Source organism: Nicotiana tomentosiformis, chromosome 7 (genome assembly GCF_000390325.3).
Source record: "Nicotiana tomentosiformis chromosome 7, ASM39032v3, whole genome shotgun sequence".
Taxonomy (NCBI): Eukaryota; Viridiplantae; Streptophyta; class Magnoliopsida; order Solanales; family Solanaceae; genus Nicotiana; species Nicotiana tomentosiformis.
In genome coordinates, this window is record NC_090818.1 from 1162819 (window position 1) to 1189132 (window position 26314).

Below are 26314 nucleotides of genomic sequence, written 5' to 3' on the forward strand. Positions count from 1 at the left end.
GTTTATTTTTATAAAATAAAAAATCTACCATAATTATCAGTACAGTTATAGATTTATATAAAAACATACTATTTTATTTTTAAAAAAAAACTAAAAATCGGTTCGGCGCTGTACGATTATGTCAGTTTAGTCGGTTTTTAAATATTCATTTACACCCCTAATCATTACTGACTGAGGAAAATAGCAGTATTAGACTCATTCTTTAACGGCAGGGTCATTAGTGAGCTCAAATTTAAATGAGGGTTATAATTGATCCATTTTGAATAACACAGAGGCATTATTAGACCCATTTTATAACGGCATGGTCATTTTTGGACTCAAATTTAAACGGGGTTATAATTGATCCATTTCGAATACCACAAGGTCATTTTTGGACCTTTTCCCTAAAAACAAAGCTAGCAAAATTTGGACACCACTTTGCGCGATCCTTTAAGACATTAGTGTATTTACTAAATAATACATTATCTACAATAATGAATTTAAATACTTTTCCAGGAAAAAGAAAACGGTCGTAAACAACATTCGAGTTATTTTGAGTATATATTACCAATGAAGCTTATTTAAGTTTTATCTAAGGGATTTTCCTTGGGAGGTATGGGGAAGGATTTGGAATGGAATAATATTGATTCATACAGAAGAAAAGGTTCTCTATTGATTCAAACACTGTACCTAAGTTGTGGGATAGGGATCGAGGAAGGGGGAAAACCTAAGATTTCATATGGTACAAAAATAAAAAAGGTAAAAGCAAAAAATGATTGTAAGGAATTCGTTTCATAACTACTAATTACAATGCAAATCAAAATACTTATATCATTGTTAGTTGTATGGTGAGAAGAATTTTTTTAAATGAGATGCATACTTTTTTTATTAAGAACATAATTTGTTCTGAGGCAACACACCGGGGTAATACTTGAAAGAATGCACAAGCATTAGTTGGTAGAGATAGAGAGCAATCCTCAAAACCACCATTATGGTTTCTTTCTAGCAATCGCTTTCAACATTCATTCATCCATCACGTAACTAAAAGAGAAATTTAGCTATTTATACTAGTGTTTAGGTCTTCGGACAATTAGAAACTAATACAAAGTTGTAAATACTCCTTCATCCTTAACTAGGGGTCTTAGATTCGAGTCGTGGGTATTGAATCGCCTTTGTTAGGAAGCACTTTACCCCCTATGTGGGACTTCCAGGCGCGAATCCGGAAGCTGGCCCCAATGGGGGTAACAGAAGCTAGGTGGGAAACCAAAAAAAAAAAAACTAATACAAAGCATTGCGCCTTGGAAGATGCAAAGCATTGGGCCTCTTGAAAATGCCTTGGCACCTCTTCTCTTTGGGTGAATTGCTGCTCAAAATATGGCCAGATGCAAATGCACATTAGCTGGTTGCATACCTGCATTAGCATCTCAAAGATGTTCTTCCAGGTTGGGTTTTAGAGCTTGGAATGCAACAGCACTAGCTTGGGATGCGATGGCATCTCCAACCAAGTTCTCATCCTTTCTTGAGAATTTCTTCATGGTTCAATTCTGGAACTAGTTGGAGTTCCTTAAACTTCTTTACAAGCCTCTTCCAAGCTTTTTCCACCAATGGCATGGTCTAAATGTGACTTCTTTATCTTCAATCTCCTCTGGCATTATACCTCCCTTCCTTGGAAGGGCTCGACCTCCCTGGATTGGTATCATTCTCTCCTCCTTGGAACGATTCGACTCGAATGAGGAAGTTCTAAAAACCTACAGAAGCAAATAAGAACAAACTTAAGAATAGAGAAACTTAACCACACAACTAGTACAGCGCAAGAATAACACTAAATAATGTCCATACTAATTTCCTTCGGATTCTAACCTTTGTTTCCTAATTAAGCATTTGCTATATAACATCCATCATTGTCAATCGATGTTCCTATGTAACATACAAGTATAAAGTTCATTACCTTCTAAAATATCTTTGGTGCCTCAAGGAAGACCAAGTGCATAAGTAAACCAAAACATACATGCCATATTGATAAACAACATATATACTATGCTTGGTTCTTTTACCAATTTAAACCCATCTCCTACCTTACCTCATACGATGGATTACACAATTGAAGCTATTTGGCGCTTGATTTATCAGGAATCTGCCAAAAAAGAATATCAACGACAGAGTAAGAGATAGCAAGGTAGTTAATAGTTCTCAGGCCAACTCCCTTCATTTCACAAGTTGGTTTCTCCTCCCATGTTGTATCTTCAAGCCCTACACTTGGTTCAAGATCCTCAACATCCGCATCTTTAGTTCTTTCAATCTCCTTGGTAGACCTTGCTATTCATCCTCAAAGTCATTCCACAACTGATTGTCCCAAATCTCTGCATCCTTCTCCTTGGAAACTTCTCAACACAATGGCCTCACTATCAATACTTTCTTCTTCATCCATGGAATCCTTCGTCTTTTGGGTTGGTCACCTCCTTATGTTTGAATTTTCCTTCAAGGTCCCGCACAAAAGAAGTACATGCACTAAGGAAGGAATGAGTTAGTTTGCACATGAGTTAAGCTGGTCCGTCTCTACATCACACAAACACCAATGCGTCAACCGCAATTAACAAGTGAGACACTTGTACTGTATCATGTCCTCCCCTCCTATTTGTGGAGCGCCTCAAATACCCACCAGCCAAATGCCCTTCCATCACTGCTCTATCAGTTTTTGTTGGGTGCCTCCATCACAAAAAAGAAATAACATGGATAATATAGGATTCTCTTGTCTCAAGCCCCCGGTTCCCCCAAAAAGCCTATATGATTCCCATCGACCATAATTGAAAATCTCATAACAGATATGTAAAATGGTTCTACTGTCTCTAATTTTCTCTGCAACTATCCATAAACGAAGTCCAGAAAGCCCAAATTCACATGGTCATTAGCCTTTTCCTGATAGAACTTGCATAGTAGGTCCAACTACCTGACTCTAACTTGGATTCAACACAACTCATTTGCAATCAAAGCCGTATCTATGTTTATCAGCGTTCTAGAAAAGCATCCATTAGCACCTTCTTGAGCCTAAGGACAGCACAACAACAACAACAAATACGACTCAGTCTCAAATAAGTTGGGTTCGGACTTCGGCTATATGAATCATCACTGACTAGATTACTCCATTTAAATCAACTCATGCTAATATTATGCAAATACAAATACCCATCTAATTTTACCTCAATTTCACTTTTCGTATGTTGACTAAATTGCAGTAAATATACAGTCATACTTTTTTTATCCTAAAAATTTTTCAGAAAGGTAACATTGTATTAATCATCAGCACAAAGGCTGTGCTGCGAGCCATTTTAAAATTCCAAAAGGCAAAAGTATGTCCTTGTTCCTCTTACAAGGACTCTAGAAACTCTTGTAATGTTTCGGCTTCATCTATATAATTTCCTTTACACCGAAAATAAAATAACAAAATACAATTCACCCTGATTCTATGAATTGTGCAAGTTGTATCTTCAAGGCACCTAACATTTCTTTCCTTCTAAACAGCCCACCATATGCATGCTAGGATTGTTTTCCATCATTTCTTCTGCCTTACATTGCTTTCTACATTGTTCCATCACCTAAAACCCTTATCTCTAGAGTGCTTCACCATAGCTCAAATTTTTGGTTGACACCCTCGAAGTTTTCATCAATTAGCACTACATATCGTAAGTAGATAACATGCACCAAGGGATCTCATTTTGTATTGTGTTGGTTAGCTCATCCATAACTTTGGGTAAACAAGTACAAGCTCAATGCCGATCCTGGTATAAACCCACGGTTACGTGCAACTCCGTTGTATCTCCTAGTGCTGTTCTCAAGTTAGTGATGGCTCTTATAAATTCTTTCCTTCTCCAATACCTTTCTTGGTAATCTATCATATGCCTTTTCTAGGTCGAAGAACACCTTGTGCAGATCCTTCTTCATCTCATGATAAACTTCCATCAATCTCCTTGGCAAAACTAAGTCTAAGAATAGCACCGTAGGAAAACTTTGTGCACATTGTATGGGTAAAAACTTCATTTTAAGTGTTTGACCTAGTCAACGGTAAAAAAGCCCTTGGTGGCTGTGACGAGTTGATATGACTCTAAAAGGTCGAGGTCGAAGGCGAAGGATGAAGCAGTGCCGAGGTCGAACCAGATTGGCAGAAGACGAAGACGAGGACGAGCACCCATCTTCAGCACGAAGTGATGATCAGTCTTAGGATTTAGATTCCCTAGAGAATATTATGTGGATATTCCCTTCTGTTGTACTATCTAAGGTTTTGTGGCCCATGTACCCTTATAATAGGAAGAGATGTAAATCAGAGAGGGGATTAGACCTTCTGTAAAGAAATTCATCAACATTCTCTGTACAAGATTCTCACTTTATTGAATAGAAACAAAGCTTGACTTTATAGCTTTCCTCCTTTTATCCCTCTCTCGATCCAAGAAGGATCGGAATACACGTCTGCTTATCATCAGCCATCATTGTCAGAAAACACATCTGAGGATCTCATCCTTGTCGAGTTATCTGTCTCATTTACTATTTGGAAGTCATTTATTACTCCCTCTGTTTCAATTTAGATGACACACTTTCCTTATTAGTCCGTTCCGAAAAGAATGACACATTTTTACGATTGGAAATAATTCAACTTTAAACTCTTCGTTTTACCTATTTTACCCTTAATGAGAAAATTTATAACCACACAGATGTCATGGTCCCACAAATTTACCCCTTAAACTTTTAAGACCACAAGTCTCAAAAGTCTTTTTTTTTCCGTGCCAAATCGAACTACCTCATCTAAATTGAAACGAAGGGAGTATCATTTATTGCTCTTCTTTATAATTCTAAGTCTTTATTGCTCCATTACCACCTCAAGATTGCCTTCTTTTATACTATACATTAAATATTCGCCTTAAAGTGTTAGATCTATCATTGAATATTAATCTTGGCTACGATTAACCCTATTTTTCAACAAATCTAATTGTATAAAACCAAGATCTAATTTTTTGCGTCATACACACATGCTCCCCATTTCACTTGCAAGTCCAACATTGAAGTTAACTGCACTTTCCTTCTTTGGTATCACTATCAGAAGGATACAACATCCCAGTGTAATCCCACAAGTGAGATCTATGAGAATAGTGTATACACAGGCCTTACCCCTACCTTATGCAGGTAGAAAGGTTGTTTCCGATGAACTCTCTACTAAGGCAAGCATAAACACAGCAGTTTGGAAAAATACAGTAGTAAAGAAGTCGAGAAAAAAGAAGCAGTAACAACAACAAGATAAAAATACTCCTTCCGTTTCAATTTATGTGAACACATTTGACTGGGCACGGAGTTTAAGAAAATAGAGAAGACTTTTAAATTTGTGGTGTAAAATGAGGCACATATATTTTGTGTGGCTATAAATCATTGCATAAAGGTAAATTGTTTCCAAATAAGGAAAGAGATCATTCTTTTTGGCACGGACTAAAAAGGAAATAGGTGCATATAAATTGAAACGGAGGGAGTAGAACCGAAGCAAAAGCAATATCCGGTAGTAATAGGCAAGCTAAGAATAAGGAAATATGAGAATAATATATAAAATACTTTTACCTTAGATGGCAGAGAAGACTCCTGTAGTCTGGCAAATAGATAGCCAGCAGCAACTATTGCTGAAGCTTGTAGACTCTGACGCTCTCTTCCAGCAAGCATCTGCAGTGGTTCTCTTTCTACCCTCCCTCACAATCTTTTCTGGTTATCCTCTGTATCACGGAGCGTCTAAGTAGCACCAAAGGGAACAAATGTTGCAGTTCCTCAATCTTATGGAAATATCGGCTCTAGAAATATGGAAAATATAATCATTAAAATGGAAAAGAACATTTGCACTCAAGAAAAAACATGGTTGCAATCTACGGTTGTAGGTTCAGGTCAACATGTTACCATATAAAAAAAGAGCATAAATGCAGAACCTTCAGAGCATGCAAGACAGAATTCTAAAAGAGAAGATCCCAAATACAGCCAGACTGATATAAAAGCAATAGAATAGAATGTTACCTCCACAGGATGATGTATCCCGAAATGCTAGTCGAGTTAAGATGACAGTTTTGCATAAAATTCAAGTGAAGAGGGAATCTTTCATCATACTCCAAATTAGAGCTAATACAAAACCATCCAGTTTAAATACAACGACCATACAGTAATACCGTGAAAGAAAGCAAATTTTGCATTGGCCATGATATACTTGAGGTGCATTTTGCTTGCTTTGATGTTAAAAATTCCTCACAAATTGATATCCTACAGACAGCAGGAGCACATAATAGACAGCATGGAACTAGCAGGTCCATTTTAGCATTACAGGTTAGCTTCTTATAATAAAAGATAGCAATAGAAACCACCAATAGGTCATTCATAATCCATGAGAGCTCAGCATACAGCCACAAACCATAAGTTGCAGAGTTCCTGAATCATATGAACGCCAAAAAAATGTGACCGTGATAGCAAATGCATAGTATGCTAGACAGTAGAAGCAACTCACCAAATAAGACAAAATGAACAACTAAACATATATAATTAGGCTACATGGAAACTCATAATAGAAGGATGGGATGACTTAAATAAAGTGGTTTTATTGAACACTTACACAATTTATGTACAGAGGACATTATTTCCTTTACCTGTATTGCTAAAATACAGTATTTCTATGGTACTATAACTACAGTACTATCTTAAGCGTTATACAAAATCTACAGTCGAAGTCGACAAGTTGAAAGGGACAAAACCAAAGGGGTCGGAGGGTTCACTCGAGAATGAAGCAGCGTATGAGTATCTGAAAAAATATATGGCCCTAATTATGGACTGACGGGCACAGAAGCTGTCTGATAATTACTCAATATTGATGTTTCTCCCAGAGGCAATCAACGGGAATTACAGCAAAAATGACTTCAGACCATCATATTCAAATCTGACAGATCATCCATTGGAATCTCAAGGCCCATAAAGTCGTTATGATCTTGTAATCCATCATCATCAAAGTTCAACCATGAGCCTATGTCCTGTCCCTGACCGTCAAGGTCATCAGGGACACCTAAAACATCCATTCCAGGGAGTTGCAGACCAGATAAGTCAATGGGATCCTCTAATTCATCGAAGTCATGATCATTCTTATCTTTGATATCACTTGATTTCACTATTGAAGACCCTGATACTTTAGGTTGCTCTGACATCTTGCCTAGAAGGCCATTGACAGAAGTGGATAATTGAGTAGTTTTCAGCTTAGTTTTCGATTTAGGCTTTCTTTCTCCCTTAACATTGGAAGAGGAAGGTCGGCCAATCTTTATTGATCCACCACGCGATGATGCCTCTCTGCCATTTCCTTTTCCTTCTCGATCCCTCTCACTTCTCTTCCCTTTTGCACTGCTTGAAAGTGAACTCCCAACACCTGAAAAAGCACCAGAAGATACACCAATGCTAGTACCAAGGACATCTTCCAACTCCCTCCGCTTGACTCTACTTGCTTCAGAAGATAAATTGGCTTCATAAAGTATGTCCTGGCTTAGAGATGGGCTCTGCTGTGGGCTAAAATAAGATTTTGCAGCTTCACCGTCACTGTTGGAATCTGTTTGTCTGTCACTAAGGCGGGATATCGCAGAAAGGAACATATCCTTGTACAATGGCTCACTGAAGCAGCTCTTTCCTGTCACCTCAAATTCTTGGCACCGATCCAGAGTTCGCTTCACCAATGTTAAGGCAGCTTGCTTGGCCATTTTCCCAATAGCACCCTTCGCCCCGTGTGCATTTGGACCCCGACGACAACTCTGTCAAGGCAAGACAATGTCAATGAATGATTTTTATGAGTTTAAGGACAACTTCACACATAGACACTACAGATAAAATTTTGCTATCAACTACTAGAGGCTGTATGCAAGACTCAACACAATCTGTAAACGAACTACAATGAAAAGGTGATAATATAAATGATGCTATTAGCAACTAAGATAAATGATAAATCAATGGAACCTAAATGATTGCAGAACAAGAGAGAACAAAAAGCATACACAAAGCAGAATAGCCTTGATGAAATCAATCGAGGGCCCTGTGATGTCACAAAGATACAGACAGATTGACAGAGAGACAGAGGGAGATCTCACTTTGTCTAACATTTATGTGCAATGAATTATATGTAGAACACTGCAGACACATCCACTGTTATATATAAGAAAATAAAGGCACCAGCGTGACTTTCATTTCCTGCTTTTGCCTTGGAGCCAGAAATTAGATTGATATCAAGGCAGACTGTTTTTGGTTATAATATATATGGAAAGAAGAAGACGGAGATTGATTCCTTGAGAAAACTGCTCGGCAGAACTGAAAGGAAAGAAATATACATATAAACCAAGGGGGGATATTTTTCCACAGTAATAAGGCACCTAAATCAACCATTAGATACTCGGAGTTTAAGGTCTTCTAAGACGGGAGATAAACACTCACCCACAAAGATGGAAAGAGAAGTGCATATGATCCCTTGATATAAAATAAACAGATATATCAGAACTCTGACCAGGAAAGGAACTGGTTAAAATTCTCAACCTACCATATATTTCTTGTATGCCATTTCCACAAGTTTGTCAAGAGCATGCTGTTCGAACTCCCTATAAGAAAATTAAATGCTTGAGTTATTAACTCAATAAATGGGGTTAAGCAAGGATCAAGGTTATGCATCTGAAAGAAGCATAATACTTTTCTTGAAACTCTCTCGTCTCGGCAGCTGAATTCAACAGCTTTTCCAGCATCTCTTTCTTCTTAGAAACCTATGCAACAAGCAATCAAATAAGAAAAGCTGCCAGCAAAGACAATGTAAATAGGTTGCACAAACTATATCATGATACACAAAAAGAGCAAAAACTCTTATTTCAAACAAGAAGGACAATGCACCAATAAAATAATATTAGACAGCAGGGTGATAAGCACAGGTACTTCAGTGGTTCAAACACCCCAACTGCACTGTAACCAATATACATAGGGACAATAGGAGAAGGAAACAACTTAAGATTTAGGGTCTATACGACTCACAAGTGGAGGAAGCAATAGGCTCTAAAAAGTTAAAAGGAAAAGCTTCCACTCTAGAATATGTAGCTTCCCTCCTTCTGAGTGAGAAATTCATTTCCTTTTTCTAAAACACCTTTGCTCTTCTACTTCAGCCACATTTGGTATGGTGCTAGAACCTTGTTCAGAGATGCTTTTGTTGCATTGACCCATATTTAGATACTCAAATCAAAATTGAGAGCATTAAAGAAACCTCCCCAGCTTATTGAGAATGCTCATTCAAAGAGCACTCCTTGAAGAGGTATCAACCTCCATGTTAAATTTCCAATAGTCTCTCAGTAAGTGATGATAGAATGTGCATAGACATAGGTTCGAAGTTGATTCACTTTTGGTCTAGCAGCAGTTGGCTCAACAAATCAAGAAAAGCGAGAGGAACACTGAGCAAGAGACAAGGACAGAGGACAGAGAAGAGACATTACTTAAGAATGTACTAATTCGGAATAAGATTTACCATTTCCTGGTGCTTCTCATCCAATCTACTCATGTCCACGCTGATTTCTCCATCCCCTGTATGTGCTAAATCAGACTGCATCGACCATAAGCAATTAGCATACCAAGGAACAGTAAATCAAGGTGAGAGCACAAAGTACAGAACTATCACCATACAACATATTAAGGATCCTTGAAACCTACCTCCATTTGCGGATATATTCCAATACAGTGAATCTCAAGAAGAAGTTTCTCATCAATAGACATCTCATTATACTGATACTCAGAGCAGACAAAGTCAGGTGTGGTTTGCTGCTGTGGAAGTAAACATTTTTGTGAATGGTCATAGTTTAGAAAATCCCCATTGTCTGAGGCGGATGTAACATTATTATATGCCATAACTTGCTCCAAATTATCAAAGGGACCCCCACTGGCAGTTATCATGTATCTATTAGAGGCAGGGTATTTGGAAGTTTCACTGTCATATAATATTTGTGCACAAGAAGCATCTGATTCGGAATTCATTTCCATTTCAAATCCAGATTGATAACTATCGGAACTAAGATCTTCATTCCCACTGCAATAAAGATCTTCAGGTATTAGAGCTGCCATCACTCTTTGGTACAAGGAAATATCCTTAGGTTTACTCTTTCCAGAGACCATACGGTCCAGGGTACTTTCAAGACACTGTGTTTCATTTATATTTCCCCCAAACTCATTCAACCCAAAACCATTTGGGACTAAACTGGAACCATCAGCATCAAAAGGGTCAGAGACTGGTCCTGCCAGATTGGTCTCATGATTTACCTGTTAAGAGCAGAACACTGAAGATTAGTGCACCTCTCAAAAATTATAACTAGAGGAATGGCCCGTCTGATGATATTTAAGCAACTCCAGCATGGTCAAACACTTCCCTATTCTAGATCAAGCAAAATTCTTCAGACCCAGTAGGTAGGCATAACATTGCCAAGCATACAGCTATGATACTGGCCGAGAAAAAATGCACTAATGGGACAAGATGACCCATAAGGACCTGGTAGGGGAAAGTCAAAAAGTATGTGAAACTTGAGCATAAGAATTTTTATAATAAAATATTCTCTTCAAAGAATTCTTAAGAATAAAAAAATAGAAGCCTCCAGCTTGAAAGTATCATAAAGAAATGAAAAGAAAAGAACCGGTTGCTCGTAAAAGACTGGTAGCATGGATTACGGGCCAGCCTAAGCACCTACCACCCACCCATCCCCCTTCCAAAGCAGAAAGAAGAAAAAAGTGGGCATCTTATATGTGTTAAATAAGATAATAAGCTCGATAAGTTTTAAGGACAAACTATGATAGCAGTAAACACTGTGTACCAGCTCTAGTTCAACTTCACATGCACTTGATACTCATACTAAAAGATATTAAATGATCTCAACATGATTTGCTGCTTCACTTCAATTTGATTCTCTATAACCATACAAATGACAAACTAGAAAATAGAAATATGAAATAGCAATGCTTTCCTGGTTTGTTACTTCAAGAAAGAATTTATAATATAACCTTAGCAAAATCAACTATAATAACTACAAGATGGAGGCAAAGACAACCACCATTCCACTCCATAAAGAAAAGAAATACGGTCTGTAGAAGGGAATAAAAGGATGTATTATGACTAACCAAACTATAGAAATGATAATAGGCAAGTAAGGGACTTCCCAAGTTACTCCCCCACCCCCCCCCCCCACCCCCCGCGGGGAGGGGGGAAACTTAAGAAACGCAAATACTCAGGCCAAAAGTTTCCAATTTACATGCCACCAGAAAGCACGAGGCTAATATCTGTCAGTTAAGAAGTTGATAAGGACAGGAACCTTTGCAATTATCGTCATAGCTAGATATTTCTGTAGAATGCTAGCAAATCCCAGAAGTCAACCATGTATAGGCAAATATTATACACATCTACAAGACAAAACAGGCTACTACCTGCTGCCTTAAAAAGGCTGTATCTATTTCTGATATAAATCGAAAAAGTGGCTCCATCTGCTTCCAGAATAAGCCAGAGAGGGCTTGAGCTGCATTAAATATAGGTCCATCAAAAAAATCTTCTCAAACAAACATAAGTTGAACATGTCCGATTAGTGCTGCAAAGATAGATTTTATAGCAGCTAAACAAAAGCAGAAGGGGATCGATAGTGTACCAGTATTGGTAACAGCACTTGCAGCAGTCAGAAGCTCTTCATGCCCATCATCTGAACCAACTAAGAGAAATAAAAAGAGAAGTAAATAACCAAAGAGGAGAATGACTCAACACCTATACAATCCAGCTACCTTACTGCTATAACTACCTAGAAAATCAGCTGAGCCATTCATTGTGGCTTGTTTCTGTCGTTTGTAAGCCTTACGATCAGCAAGCTTTCTGGTAGGAGGTCGGCCTGCTTTGCTGCATAAATAGTCACATAAATGAAGAATAGTTATTCCACTGTCATTAAAAATGTCAGAAAAGACCCAATCATCAAAATAAGGAGATAAGGTTCAACCTTTCAGTCTTATCAAGACTATGTCTAGAGCTTCTGAGTTGTTTTGCTGTTCCAACAACTCCAAGCTTCCCAACCATCAAGGGTATTGGTGTCCTAGTGGAGGTAAACCCCCTTCCAGTCCTCCCTTGCCTACGAATACCATCTCCATGGTCTTCCCCACTAGCCCTCTTACTTTTCTTTGGTGGGAGCAGCAAAGACATCTTCTGAACATGGACCCCAGCTTTTTCATCCACCTCATCAGACCTGTTGCTCCTGTCCTTGGACTTAATCTCAGCAGCCCCGGACTCCTCACTTTCCGAAGCAGCTGAAGAGAAGTGATCGCTTTTTAATTTGACTTGTTGAGGGGAAGAACCAGAAAGACGCCTTCCATTACTGAGAACATCACTTGTGCTATCAAGAGAAGGGATTTCATCATTTTTGTGAACGATAGGAAAATTAGCCCTTCTTGCTGGTCGAGAGATCTTCTGGGGCCTTTGGCTGGCCCACTGAGCAACAGGTGGTGATGACGACCTCATAGAAGGGGTGCGTTTACGATTACCTGTCCCGACCGCAGATGGGTATCTGCTTGTGCAGTGGGAGACTTCCCAATCATTAGCAGCAGATGCCTGTTGAACTAGTGGAGACAATTTTGGTGAAACGCCTGAAACAGATCGCGGAGCACGAGCAGCAGAATTCATTTTCGTACTTGAAGTAGGACTAGTAGATGTGAATTCTCGAGCAGCTGCCTTCGTTTTACTACATAGATAAATAGAATAAAATGAACATCTAAAGAACATAAAATTACGAGAGGAAAATAAACCCTAAAAAGGATATCACTCATAACAAGGATTTCAAAATCATAAGAGCAAAGATGAAATTGCAAAAGCTACATCGCAGAGTCAACCAAAATGAACAAGAAAGGAAGTATAAAAAAGGTTGCATCCCATACTTTTTGATAGCTCTGATTTTCACCCTTTCTTGTTCTGAACCAATAGGGCGATCTCTTCTATCGATAAGATGGAGACTGCTATCTTGGTCAACCTTAGACATGGAAGAACGCACTTCTAAAGGCGCTTTCTGTGATACACCATCAGCTTTTCCAATTCCAACACCTCCTGGAGCAACTCCGAGTCTACTTGCAGAAAAGAAAAGTTATTTCAGAGTGAAAAAACAAATCTACTTCTTATCAGTTACGCAATCACAAGAATGATCTTGACCAACAAAGGAAAGAAAGATTACAAGCGGGCGCAATTGATTATTGGTATTTGGTATTTTCTCTCACTAACCAAATGGTTATAACTTTTATTCTTTTACACTTCCTATACAAAATTATGATACTACCTCTTTTAATTTTTTTTATTTTATTTTTTTAGAGGGCAACATGTTGGTATATATATTAAGCAGGGATTACACAAAGCAGTGTAGTTCTATATAGTTATAAGGAGAATTGAAGCCTGACTTCCTAGCCCTTAAACTATCATAAGTAATCTAAAATCTCATAAATGGATTCAGCTTCTTGAAAGTACTCCAGTTCACACCAAAAATAAAAGAGAACTAGACAATTCATCTTCAGTTTCTGAATGGAACTTCTATTATCTTCAAAACATCTCTGATTTCTCTCTTTCCAAATTGTCCACCAGATGCAAGCTGGGACAATCTTCCATCTCTCTTTGTGTCCCGAAAGGTTACCACCTCTCTTTTAATCTCAACTCCAATTTATTATATCCAAATAATCTACCTGTGAGATAGAGAAAGCATGTTGCTAAATAAGTATTCCCTCTTGACTTCGGTTCTCCATACTTAATTTAGAAAGAAAAAAGCTTGTCCAAATTCAAAGTAGACCTACTTGATGTTTCCAGCACAATAGGTACACTGAGTGGTAAACTTACCACTCTCGTAAATTGACATCTATATCTGAAGAAAAAATATAAAGCAACATGGATACAAATCATGGCTGAAGCAGACAAACAAATTAATAAACAAGCAAATTGAGAGTTCAGTTTAACCCCATTATGGTGAAAGGACTATCTTTCCTCCTTTGGTCTGATTCACTCCCCCCTTCTGTATCTGAAGCCACAAGGATGCTCTGCTGCAAATTACAAGGAGATATTGCCCAAAAATGCAAATAATTGTTTTCTCTGGCAAACCACTCCTTGGGAGGCTAGTAAGCTCCAATTTCTACTTCTACTATAGGATTTGATGCTCTTTGGATCAGTGCTCCTAATATAATTGTGTGTAACAAGGTAGCTTCTCAGATAAAAAGTGCTTCCAAACAATACCTCAACCATGGCAAAAAAAGGTAATCTACCAATAGAACCTTAGCGATTCATATACGTCTATAAGTTTTCACAGCAAAAGGGTAGGTAGAGACATATCATAATCTAAACACATCGAAGCTGGAGGTAAAATTTGATATTGATATTTGATACAACACCTGAAGCCATGGGTATCATTAAACCTCAAATTGCCATCAGCTGTAAGACGTGACTGCAGTCCTTGCTTTGGTTCCCTGTGGCCATCAATAGGTTTTGATGTCGAGGAGCCTCCAGTAGTATCAGGCTTTATTCCAGAACGTTTCTTTTTCATCTTAGACTTCTCCCAGCCCTCTACAGCAATGGATGATGTATGTTCCTCTCCCTGAACTGTGCTACCATTTGGAAGTCTCAATATCTCCCTATCTCTATCCATATTCCCAGATGGCCTTGATGGAGTGCTTGCTCGTACCTCCGGCTAATTCAACAAAACATATTCATCAGCCTTGAGGACGTAGGAACTGATTCCATGCACATGGTTGATGGATGAAAATGGATAAATTGAGTTGAAGGAGCATGTTCTACAAAAAAAAAATATGATTCTCTACAAAAGACACCTAATCTTCTATACTAATAGGGACCTCATTGGTGCCACAAAAGTTGGCTGAAAATAAAAGAACTACCCGTCAAGTATAAAATGTAATACCCCCAGCCCAAGCATGCTTTAAAAGTTATCGAAGTAACTTGTTGAACTAACAAGAACTTATGTAATGTGGCGACAACATTTTGTTTCTCTCATGAGAAAGAAAGAAATCATGTTGTGTTCTTTTCCTAATTGGGAATATAAGGAAGGAGTATATGTGTGCACTTTTTTAGATTAAATTGATAGTAAGGATTTGGATTAATATGTTCATAAATTTTTTATTTCCTTAAGTAGTACCAGAAAAGAAGTAGGGAGTGAGTATTAATGTTAAAGAGTATTCAAAAAAAACAACAACAACAACCCAGTATAATCCCACTAGTGGGGTCTGGGGAGGGTAGTGTGTATGCAGACCTTAACCCTCGGCATCCTTCCCTCCAAGAACTACCCACCTTGCTCTTGGGGTGACTCGAACTCACAACCTCTTGGTTGGAAGTGGAGGTTGCTTACCATCAGAGCAACCCCTATTCAAAAAATAGAGTATTCAAATTTATTGATAACAAAAAAACAACATAGAATAATGAGTCACATTATTTAATAAGAAAATAAGAGTGTTACAAATACTTACTTGGTAACTACTGAAAGTTATAAAATTTTATGAAACTTAGCCGACTGAGCCAATTTCATAATCCGAACTGCCACTATAATATAACTAGACTACATTTTACACCATTAATTATGTTAGAACACTTGTTGACTCGCATACCATTTCAAATAAGAGGTTGTTGCCGCATCAATAATCGTGGTCCAATAGGAGTTAAGCTCTAGCCATCAGACCTCCAAAGTCCTTACCATTTAAACCCCTCAAAGGAGGATTCCAAGGTGAGTAGGACGAAATCAGAATACTTGGAGTGCCAAGTTCAGTGATGGGAGCATGTAGCCGAAATGGACATGAAGCTCGATACACAAGTCATTCCCAAGAGAGAGTTTCAAATATCTTGGGTCTGTAATCCAAAGCGACGGGGAGAATGACGAGGATATCACATCGTATTGGAGCGGGGTGGATGAAATAGAGGCTCACTTCTGGTATTTTGTGTGATAAGAATGTGTCATCAAGACTAAAGGTCAAGTTCTACAGAGTGGTGGTTAGACTGACAATGCTTTATGGGGCTGAGTGCTGGCCAGTTAAGAAATCCCATGTGCAGAAGATGAGAGTAGCAGAAACGAGAATGTTGAGATGGATGTGTGGTCATACCCGAAAAGATAAGATTAAGAATGAAGTTATCAGGAATAAGGCGGGAGTAGCACCTGTGGAGGACAAGTTGCGGGAGTCGAGTTGAGATGGTTCAGGCATGTGAAGAGGAAATACATAGATGCCCCGGTAAGGAGATGTGAGAGGTTGACCATGGCAGCTCAGAGGAAGGGTAGAGGTAGACCAAAGAAGTACTGAGGAGAGGTGATTAGACAGGGCATGGCATTGCTTCACCTTACCGTAGACATGACCCTCGATAGGAAGGTCTGGAGGTCGAGAATTAAGGTTGAAGATTAACGGGTAGTGGAGAGTTTCCCCTCGTCTTACTAGTACTATTAGCACTATTCTTGTATTTTCTTACTTTTAGCTTTTTATTATTACTCGTTGTGCCGTTTGCTTCCGTTATCTTATTAACTTGTTGTTGCTATTGTTTGTTGCTTCTCTTTCATTGTTCTATGAGCCGAGGGTCTACCAGAAATAGTCTCTCTACCTTCACAAGGTAGGGGTAAGGTCTGCGTACATATTACCCTCCCCCGACCCTACTTGTGGGATTATACTGGGTTTGTTGTTGTTGTTGTTAAAACTTAAAGGAGCCTCGCGTTGGAGAGGGTTTTGTAAGTCCATTCTATCTTAAGTTTTCTTTCTTTACCTTTATATAGATATGTGGAGATTTTCCTTTAGAGAACACAAAATAAATTTTATATTTCAATACAATATACCTAATGTATAAACAGCAAAACTATAAGGAATTATACTATTTACTATTGGAGTATCGGCTCGAAAAACTCTCGTCTTTAGGAGCGACTTACTCTTGATATATAATAGTAGTATAGATTGATCACAGTATTGAGTATTGAAATCTCTGCATCGAATCTTTAAGCTCAGATTTGAACTAAGTGGACCCCTAACCTTTTAAAAGTAATTCCCCCAATAATGCATGTTTCAAGTGTTCAAAGCGCATAAACACAATTTAAATGTTCTTTTGCGAACTCGTGTTGTGGAGACGAATGGGTATGAGTATCACCATATTAATGAATTTTATGACTACCATTCTGACATATGATACTTATGTTGATGTTTATACGTTCTATGATTACGACTCAGGATATCTGAATGAAAGAAATGAGATTTGAATAATTTGATGTTCACCTATGACGGGTATGTTCACGACTAAGCCCGAGGAGTGTATTTTTTTTAAAAGGAAAATGCTCAAGTCCAAGGGGTTGTATTGGCAATATGTGTTGGGAGGAAACTTTAGATGACTGAAAGGATATTCGTCTACTGAGTAGTGGTGATTGGTGACATTTATCTAGAAATGACACGTGGTGGTATAGGGACATGACTATGATCAAGTATATCCACCTGGAATACCAATGGTGCATGCGTGTTTCTGGGTCTTGCTAGCAAACCTTAGCCTACTCATACGGTTTATGTGTTGGTGTAGTCCTAGCAGATCGGATGACTGATCGTACGCCATGATATACATGTGGCAAATGTCAGTGTCTAGTAGGAACCTTCAAAAAATTAGAAAAAAATGTCTTTATGGCCTACAAACAGCAACGGGTTTCAAAAAAAGTCTATTAAATGATTTACCAGCTGTTTATTGTTTTGAGATTTTATTGAAGGACATGAGAAATGTGACCGATATTAAAGAACATGTTTTCTTAAAATACTAATCCCACCTTTTTTAGGGAGGTCTGTGAGACTTACTAGGGACGTATTAGTCACTTATCTTTGTGCTCTACAAGTTCAAGTATCGCAACAGCGGTCACTAGTTGAGCACCAACTACATACTTTGGGTTGTGAGCCCCGCACTAGAGTTGTGGAGGCTTCTCTTGTCATTTTCTTCCATTATTATTACATGTCAGACTATGTCTCATTTCGCTATATATGTTATGTATTCCATAGAAGCTCCGTTGACTCACTGGGAGTTGGGAATATAACTGAATGATGTCCCACGTTGAGGCTTATTGTAGATATGGTATGCCTTCAGGCCTTTTTATGAGCATACTATATTTTATTAAAGCATTGATCGATAGCAATGGGTCGTTTGGGACCCAATGCATGTTACATTGATGGATGTTACGACGAGGTTGAGGGTTTGCTCGACGGGCTCCAAGATCGTTAGGTGACGGTCATGACCCCTAGTTTGGGTCGTGACATAAAAAGATTACATATCCCTTCAAAAGCTCTTATTTCTGCACTTCCTCAAATGTATTAAGTCTTACATGCATAGACCAGGAAAGTATCTGAAAAACACTTCACAATGAGCTCAACATTACACAAGCAAGTTAATAATGCAGACTCAATCCTAACACTCAACAACATCCAAATCCATTCGCTTTTTTGATATCCTCAACCAGCGCTCCAACAATCTCATGCAGTAATCACAAGCAGATCAGGAAAGGTTAGTGTCACTTCTCTACGTTATTTATAACTACTGATGCAATAATAGGAGATGCATCAAAAAGAGAATCTTAACTAGGAAGTATGCATTTAACGGAAAATATAAAATTCAGAAATACTGTATAAAGTTATAAAAGGATGCAATGAAAGACACGAACCCTCAGATCCACCATAGAAGTTCGAGTGCGCTTATTTGGAACAGAACTTTTAGTCCTTTCTTCGGACTTCTGTAGCTCCAACTCATAACCACTCTGGGTCCCTAATTTAGCAATGCCTGCCCCAGAAACTGACCGGTCACTTAGATTGGGTCGTTCATTCGATAAGACGTCTGATCGAGATCGCTTCCTTGATGGAATGCTTGGAAAGCATTTGTTGATCACAGATAAAGATTCAGTGAATATCTTCACACGTTCCCTGATATTTCATGAAAAATGTATCAGTGCAAATCTTTATCCAAGTTGACCAGCTAAAAAATAAGCCAATGGAACAAAGTATCGTAATAACTACCTAGCTTTAGTGCAGCTTTCCCGAAGACCAGCCTTCAGCCGTCTGGCTTCCTCTGGGAAGGACGAAGAGGACAGTTTGCCTTTAGAAGACACCAGAGGAGAATCCTCTACTGGCATGCCTAAAGCTAAACTTGCGAATCGCTTGAAATCAATGTGCCTATTAAGCTTGTGCTCTGTCACCATTGCTTTTGGATCAAAACGTAAGCACTGAAAAAAGTTAATGACATCTGTTTGTGTTATCGTTGAAGTACATCTTGTCATGTTAGGTAGAGTAGATAAGATTGGATTCTCCATGTTCTCACGGAAGCTACCCGACCTATCCAATGAAGCAGATGCATATGACCCACGCTGCCCGGAGGCATACAATGGCCTATCTGGGCTACTAGAAGATAGATTAAATTTGCTAGATGCTGACATGGCATCAGCTTGAACACGCTCTTTGTGTTACCCACCCAACTGACACAGCGGTGCATGGCAATAATCTACAACCAGAATGCATGAAACCCAGCTCAATCTCCTAATAATGATGGTTACAACCTGCAAGGATACCGTAATGGCATCAGAAGAGCTGCTCAGAAGAGTCCACAAAGACCATTAATAAGACCAAACATAAATAACTAGTTCCAGCCTAACATTAGGTGTAAAGTAAAAGAACAATTTGTTAAGAAGATGGAGTTTAAATGTATATAACGAAGTTTTGAACATGTATCCATACTGAAACAGAAGCAGCAAAGAAGCCAAAAGAGATCAACCATAATGAAGAATCATCTCAATTGCATAATAACCTTTTAAAGTGGTATTTAAGTCATCAGATGACAAACTACACTACAATGTAACCAGGTTCAATATGTGTAACCATGGATTTCCAGAAAGATACAAGCAAGAAGATAAACACTCATAAATGTAGAAGCCATCAGTTATACGCTCAATAAAAGAAGGATTTAAAAAACTTCTGCCATGACAAAAAACTGTCATGCAATGCCGCAACTTCTATACATTTAACTATCATTCACTTATTTAAGTACTTCAAGCCGACAAAGAGCTAAAACACCCATTAATGGAGAGAGAGAAAAGAAGGGGTTCACACCTAAATATTGAATAGTAAGAAGATGTTGCACGACTGCACCTTTGAGTAGACGAGCTAAATTAGTTGATGAATTACGTCTATCAATAATCGATTGCTGATAATTTTGATCCGTTTCGTTCGACCAGCACGTGCATCAGTGCAATAAACATTGTATTCAGTCTCTCTCTCTCTCTCTCTCTCTCTCTCTCTCTCTCTCTCTCTCTCTCTCTCTCTCTCTCTCTCTCTCTCTCTCCCCCTCCCTCCCTCCCTTCCTCCCCTATTCATCAAGTAGGGGAGACATTTTAGACAATCTTGCCACTAATTCAGCTTTCTACTTTGGATCATTCCACCAATTGAAAATGCTCTACTAATAAATCTTCTAGGAACAAAACAAATCACAACTTTCAAATCAAATGCTCAGCTTTGACACCAACGATTTTTGATACTCTTACTACTTAGCTTGATCAGAATACCAAAAATAATAATCTCCAGCAACATCAACAAACCAATAATTTCTACAAATTTACTAAAAGATCATCAGATAAAAAAATTAAATCGTTTTACCTGGTAACTTGCACTATACACATACAAAAACCCGAAAGAACGTGTGATCTGAACAACCTTGTATACCAAAATTCTGAAATGAACAATAAAACACATCAGAATTTGCCTTAGCTCGAGTTCAATTAGGGTTTTGAAAGTTTCGAATTCTAAGATAGTTACCTAAATAATTTATACCAAAAAAATCTAATACGCAGACGATAAGAAAATAAATATTGAAATACAATTTTGTGTGTTATAAACTGTGTTATTCACATAAAATCATGAAATTTATATATTTCAAGAGGAGACGAAGATAAGAACAATTTACATACATGGACGTCGTCGTTGATCGGAGTCGGGGACAGTCGGTCGAGAAATAACGTGGATCGTTTTTGTTGTTTCGTCACCTGATTTTAGCCCTCTTTTGATTTGGGCCCGGACCAAATTTCTGCTTAATTTTACGGGACGAATTGTACAAATAGCCATATTTAGGGGGTGAAGTATACAAATAGCCCTCAAAAGTAGATGGCGTTAGAATTTTTGTCCTCCCTAACTTCAACTTTAGTAAGTGTTGCCCCGCTTGCCCTGTGGGCCACATTTTTAACTTTTGACCTTCAAGTTTTGCTCATAGATAAACGAGGGACAAAACTTAAAACACCATACTAAAAGCCTGTTTGGACATAAGAATTTTTTTATTTTTTTCGAAAAAAATTTACTTTTTTTCGAAATCAGTGTTTGGCCATAAAATTTTCAATTTTCACTTGAAGATAATTTTGGAATTTTTTGAAAATTTAAAAAACTCCAAAAAGTATTTTTTTGAAATTTTCACTCAAATCACTCGCAAAACTTCAAATATAACCCAAATTATATTCATGTCCAAACACAACTCTAATTTTCAAATATCATTTTCACTTGAAAAAAATCATTTTTTAAAAAAACAATTACAATTCTTATGTCCAAACGCCCACTAAAGTTTTATATTTATACAATTTTTGGTTTGTAGGACAGCTAGAATAGCCGAAAGTTATAAAATTTAAAGTTTAGCCGTCTCAAAATTAAACTTCAGAACTTCAATCAAAGGTTTGAAGTTTCAGACTGTAAGGTCAGAATTTCGAAGGGATAAATTGAAACTTCAGATCTCGTGTCTAAAGTTCAAATGCAGTTCAAAATCGTATCGAAGGCACAACTTAACTTTAGACTCGAATATTGAAGTTTTAGTTTTGGCAATTCAAACTTTTATTCGCGTATGAAGTTTAGCTCTAGCACTTCAAGACTTCAACCAGGACGGTATGAAGTCTTAAATTTGTTAAAAATGACTAAACTCTAAATAACTTTTAAAAGTTAGATATGTATCAAATATAGGAATACAAAAAGCAGCTGCCTGGTATCTTTTCTACGATCTTACAAGTGGCTTTGTATATTTTGGTCCATTTAATTTACTAGCTCATTTTATTTCTAACTAGCTAATCAAGAGTCGTGATTTGAAATGTTCTAAGGAGCCAGATTGATACTTTGATTATGGTCTTGTTAGGCAGATTAAAATACATAAATTACTTATGCGTGAGTAATAATCTACTGCCTTTAGAAGCTCTACAAGTGTCCCAATAATATTCAGGTCATTAGCATATACATCAATTTTGTCAAATTCAAATCCGAACCTTTTCATAAAGCCACAAGGACAAATTAGATCATTCACCTTTTTTATATAGACACAAGAACAAATTAGATCATTTTTTGTAGTAATTAAAGACTTTTATTTAAAACATAGTACTTAATAGTCATTACAACATGAGATTTGCCTAGGCCACATAGCGCCTATTCCATCTCCATCAAAAATAGAAACAGCAAAAGCGTGAGGATAATAATACAACATTAATTTATCAAAAGAGTCCAAGTTGCATCCATTCTTGGCTAATTTATCCGCTACTCCATTAGCTTCTCTAAATGCATGCTTCAAAAGTGGTGTTCCCGCCTCAGTCAATAGGAACCTACAATCATCAATAATATTTTGATAAAGACAATTATCATTTGTTAGCATGTTGATGAGTTCCTGGCAGTCCGTTTCAATGATAAGAGGAGTTAGTCTTTTCTGATGGCTAGTTTTAACCCCTGTAAAAGAGGGACATGGTTTCCATATAGATGTTTGTGGTATGAGCGAACCCCATATTAAATTCTAATATCCAATTTCCATTGTTAACCCTAAATATTCCTCCTCTGCCTGGATTTCCTAGGCAAGAGTCATCGATATTTAATTTGAAAACCCCCTCGATATGGGGTTCCCATTTGATATGCATAGTCGTCTTTGGAATATTAGTAGGGCCAATTATTGTTGGTTGGCTTGACAGCACTGTTAGGAGTCATCACGACCTCTAATGAAATTTGGGTTGTGACATAACATGTGCCTTTGCAAATCAAAATTCAACTATAAAAGTTACCCATACTTATTAATTGAAGTGGAAGTAACTATGTTTGAATTTATTGATGTCTCAATGTCATGTGAAGCAGTATAGTTGGGAAATTTTTTTTATCATTACAAATTTTCAACTTATCTAGAAATTTATTGCGTAACATCTACATCACCAAATTTATACTATAACTAGTGTATTTTCCTACGCTTCGCGCAATCACGAGAGTAGCTGAATTTTAGTGTCATACTTTTTATAAAAGAGCATTTATCTTTACAAATCAAAAATTATTTCATGATTTTACCACTTTTTATGGCTCTTTTAACATCTTTTATATAAAAAGAAGTATGAGAAACATTTCGGAAAAACTATCAGTTATGTCCATTTATAAGTAGGTTATTACAAAAATTGGCCAATTCATAAAATATTACTAATATTAGCCAAATATGACCAAAATTATCCAATTAGATATTTATAGCCAAAAAAGGTCAAATTTTTGCTTTCTTTTGAGTGAGTGTTATTAGAATAGATTGGGTACATCTTAAGGAGTTTGAATCTTAGTTTCGGGATAATTTGGCGGAGCTTTGGGGTAGTTTGAATTGAAATTTGAAGTAGAAGATGAACATGAAAAAATGATATGTGTATCATACTGTGTATCATCTGTGTACCACATATGTATCATATTGTATCAAATGTGTATCACATGTATATATGTGTATGAGCTATATATGTGATACATGTGTCGTAGAAGTATTTTTTGAACTTGATTTTTACTACGAATTTTGATACCATATCAGTCCAAATCACATCCAATCTTCCTCAAATTTTGTATATTGGCTCATCTATATGTTTTTAATGAATTTCAACCATACCCATTGAAAAAGGTCCTTTTTTGCTTAGATTTTTGGAATCTTGTATATATATTTTTTGTATTTTATCACCTTGTTTGCTACCTCATCCATGAATTTCTTTTCCGTCATTCATGTAATGTTGTTGATCACGCTTAAAAATACGGAAGAAGATCTTTGCGTGTAATTCTTGAAGAGAAAGAACCTTATTTATTTGGATTTTAAATTTTTATATGTGCTTGTCTAGTTTTAGTAAGTCTATGATTAATGGCTAGAGGTTGGTAAGTAAGGACTTATTTCAGACATTTATGTAAGATTTCTAGGTTAAATACAAACTTTGAAGTAGTCCATCTAATCAATACTTGTGTTAAATCCCCGAATTTCCAGGGACCTTCTATAGGTATCATGCCAGCTGAAGCCTCCCTTACAATTTTATCACGCAATACATAAATGAAAAAATATTCTTATGATGAATAAGCTCTTTTGCATTTATTTTTCTATCGGTTAATATAAATCATAAGCACCAACAGATGGTCTCCCATTTAAATATATAATGGAAGAAGCAACAGAGCAGCTAGAGTGAAGTTATTAAGAGCAATTAGCTGTTAAGCACAATTAGTGAGCAGTTAGGAAATTAGTTACAAATTAGTTAGGAACACGTGAGGTGCACGTGTGAGAAGTGAGACACTAAACACTTGTATATAGATGAGCATCAGCTCATTTCTTAGAAGATGAATAACAAAATTTCCCTTTCTTTTCTTCCTTCTTCCCTAAGAAATTAGGTTTGCTTCTCATCTGCATGGATTAATTTCACATGGTATCAGAGTGGGTTGCTTGATGACGATTCATGCCCGTAATTTTGAGATTCACAGAGGGACACGAAGCACAGATCTGTGTAATTTTATGAGTCGCAGAAGAACACGAAGCTCAAATTTCTGTAAAAATGGCAGGAAATGAGGTTACTTCACTTGACCATAATCATCCGCTGTATCTTCAAGCTGGAGATGCGTCTGGACTAGTCCTAGTTCTGCTCAAACTCACAGGGCCAGATAATTACTCGTTGTGGAGTAGAGCGATGAAATTGGCTCTTCGAGGCAGAGGCAAATTAGGTTTTGTGGATGGAACTTGTGTCAAAAGCATGTATAGAGGAGAATTAGCAGAATAGTAGGAGAAGTGTAACGCTATTATTCTGTCATGGATAGGAAGCACAGTCGCAACTGAATTGATGGCCAATATCGTGTATGCGTCTAATGCTAAGAAAGTATGGAGTGAGTTTGAGGTGCGTTTTGATAGATCAAATTTGACTAGGATATTTCATTTGTGGACTGAAATTGCTACTTAAGACAAGGTACTGATTTTGTCACTTCATATTACTCTAAGATGAAGGATTTTGGGGATGAATTAGATGTTTTAGCTCCCCTGCCTTCTTGTGATTGTGAGGAGTCTTTACCTTATGTTGTGCGTTTAAGATCACAGAGGTTGTTGAAGTTCCTTATGGGACTTAATGAGTCCTATAGTAATCTAAGAAGTAATCTGCTAGCAAGGAGACCTATAGTGTCAGTAAATGAAGCTTATGCAACAATATCTCATGAGGAAAGCCAAAGATCCCTAGGTGTGGTAGAAATGAACAAGGATCCACTAACAATATTAGCAAGAAGAACACACCAAGGTTTTAAGCCTAAAAAGCCTGGTGTAATCTGTGAGCATTGTGGATACAAAGGGCACTTGAAGCAAAATTGTTATAAAATTGTTGGCTACCCATGGGATTTTAAGAGCAAGAAGAAGGGCACACAATCCGGTGGATTCAAACCTTTTGCCAATTCTACAGTAGCAGGAGAAAATGTGAATTCATCAGAGGGACAAGGTCATTTCTTCACTGAACAACAATACAAGCAGATTCTGAATATGCTGAATAAGCCAACATCAAGTGACAGTGCAGATAACATAACAGGTAATATGGCAGGTATGACCTCACTGTTATCCAACAATTTTGCTTGTGAATGGATAATAGATACAGGGGCATCACATCATATCACACCATATAAGGAGTTACTGACTACTTTTAGAACATTGAGAGATCATAATAGCAGTAGAGTTCAGGTACCTGCTGGTGGTAGAGCAGAGATCACAAGTATAGGAGATGCAGTGATTTAAGGAAGCTATAAGCTTGAGAATGTTCTGCATGTCCCATATTTCAAGTTTAATCTTCTTTCAGTGTCCAAGATAACCAAACAACTTTCTTGTGTGGCTTTGTTTTTCCCTAATTTTTGTGTGTTCCATGGACTCTTCAATGGAAAGGTTCTGGGGATTGGTAAGAAAAATGAAGGATTGTATATACTACAAGAAGCAATAAAACTTGCAGTAGGAGCAACAGTTCATAAAGAGGACAATGGTGGAAAGCTATGGCATTAG

The 26314-nt window shown here is 37.5% G+C and overlaps 2 protein-coding genes and 1 long non-coding RNA gene across 5 annotated transcripts; 1 reads left to right on the forward strand and 2 right to left on the reverse strand.

Annotated features, from left to right (window-relative positions):
* Window positions 1-953: 953 nt before the first annotated feature.
* On the reverse strand, window positions 954-5568 carry LOC138896394 (uncharacterized). Its single transcript, XR_011409445.1, has 2 exons — window positions 1840-5568; window positions 954-1727 (listed from the first exon to the last, which is right to left on the reverse strand). It is a non-coding gene; the product is annotated as an uncharacterized lncRNA (long non-coding RNA).
* Window positions 5569-6567: 999 nt separating this feature from the next.
* On the reverse strand, window positions 6568-21127 carry LOC104098661 (uncharacterized). 3 transcript variants are annotated; one of them, XM_009605450.4, is made up of 15 exons: window positions 20982-21127; window positions 20671-20743; window positions 19042-19577; window positions 18693-18948; window positions 14419-14714; window positions 12934-13116; window positions 12006-12740; window positions 11814-11908; window positions 11667-11726; window positions 11452-11540; window positions 9697-10299; window positions 9515-9589; window positions 8698-8768; window positions 8552-8609; window positions 6568-7775 (listed from the first exon to the last, which is right to left on the reverse strand). In XM_009605450.4, the coding sequence occupies exons 3-15, from the start codon at window positions 19455-19457 to the stop codon at window positions 6903-6905; spliced, it is 3810 nt and encodes a 1269-aa protein (XP_009603745.1). In that variant the 5' UTR covers window positions 19458-19577; window positions 20671-20743; window positions 20982-21127; the 3' UTR covers window positions 6568-6902. The 3 variants fall into 3 exon arrangements, with proteins under 3 accessions (XP_009603745.1, XP_018627129.1, XP_009603746.1); XM_018771613.2 differs by having other exon boundaries at window positions 20978-21124; XM_009605451.4 differs by lacking the exon at window positions 20982-21127 and adding an exon at window positions 20830-20851.
* A 4155-nt stretch (window positions 21128-25282) lies between these two features.
* LOC138895068 (uncharacterized) lies at window positions 25283-26314 on the forward strand. Its single transcript, XM_070179799.1, has 3 exons — window positions 25283-25865; window positions 25914-26033; window positions 26118-26314. Exons 1-3 carry the CDS (start codon window positions 25283-25285, stop codon window positions 26312-26314), a joined length of 900 nt encoding a protein of 299 aa, XP_070035900.1.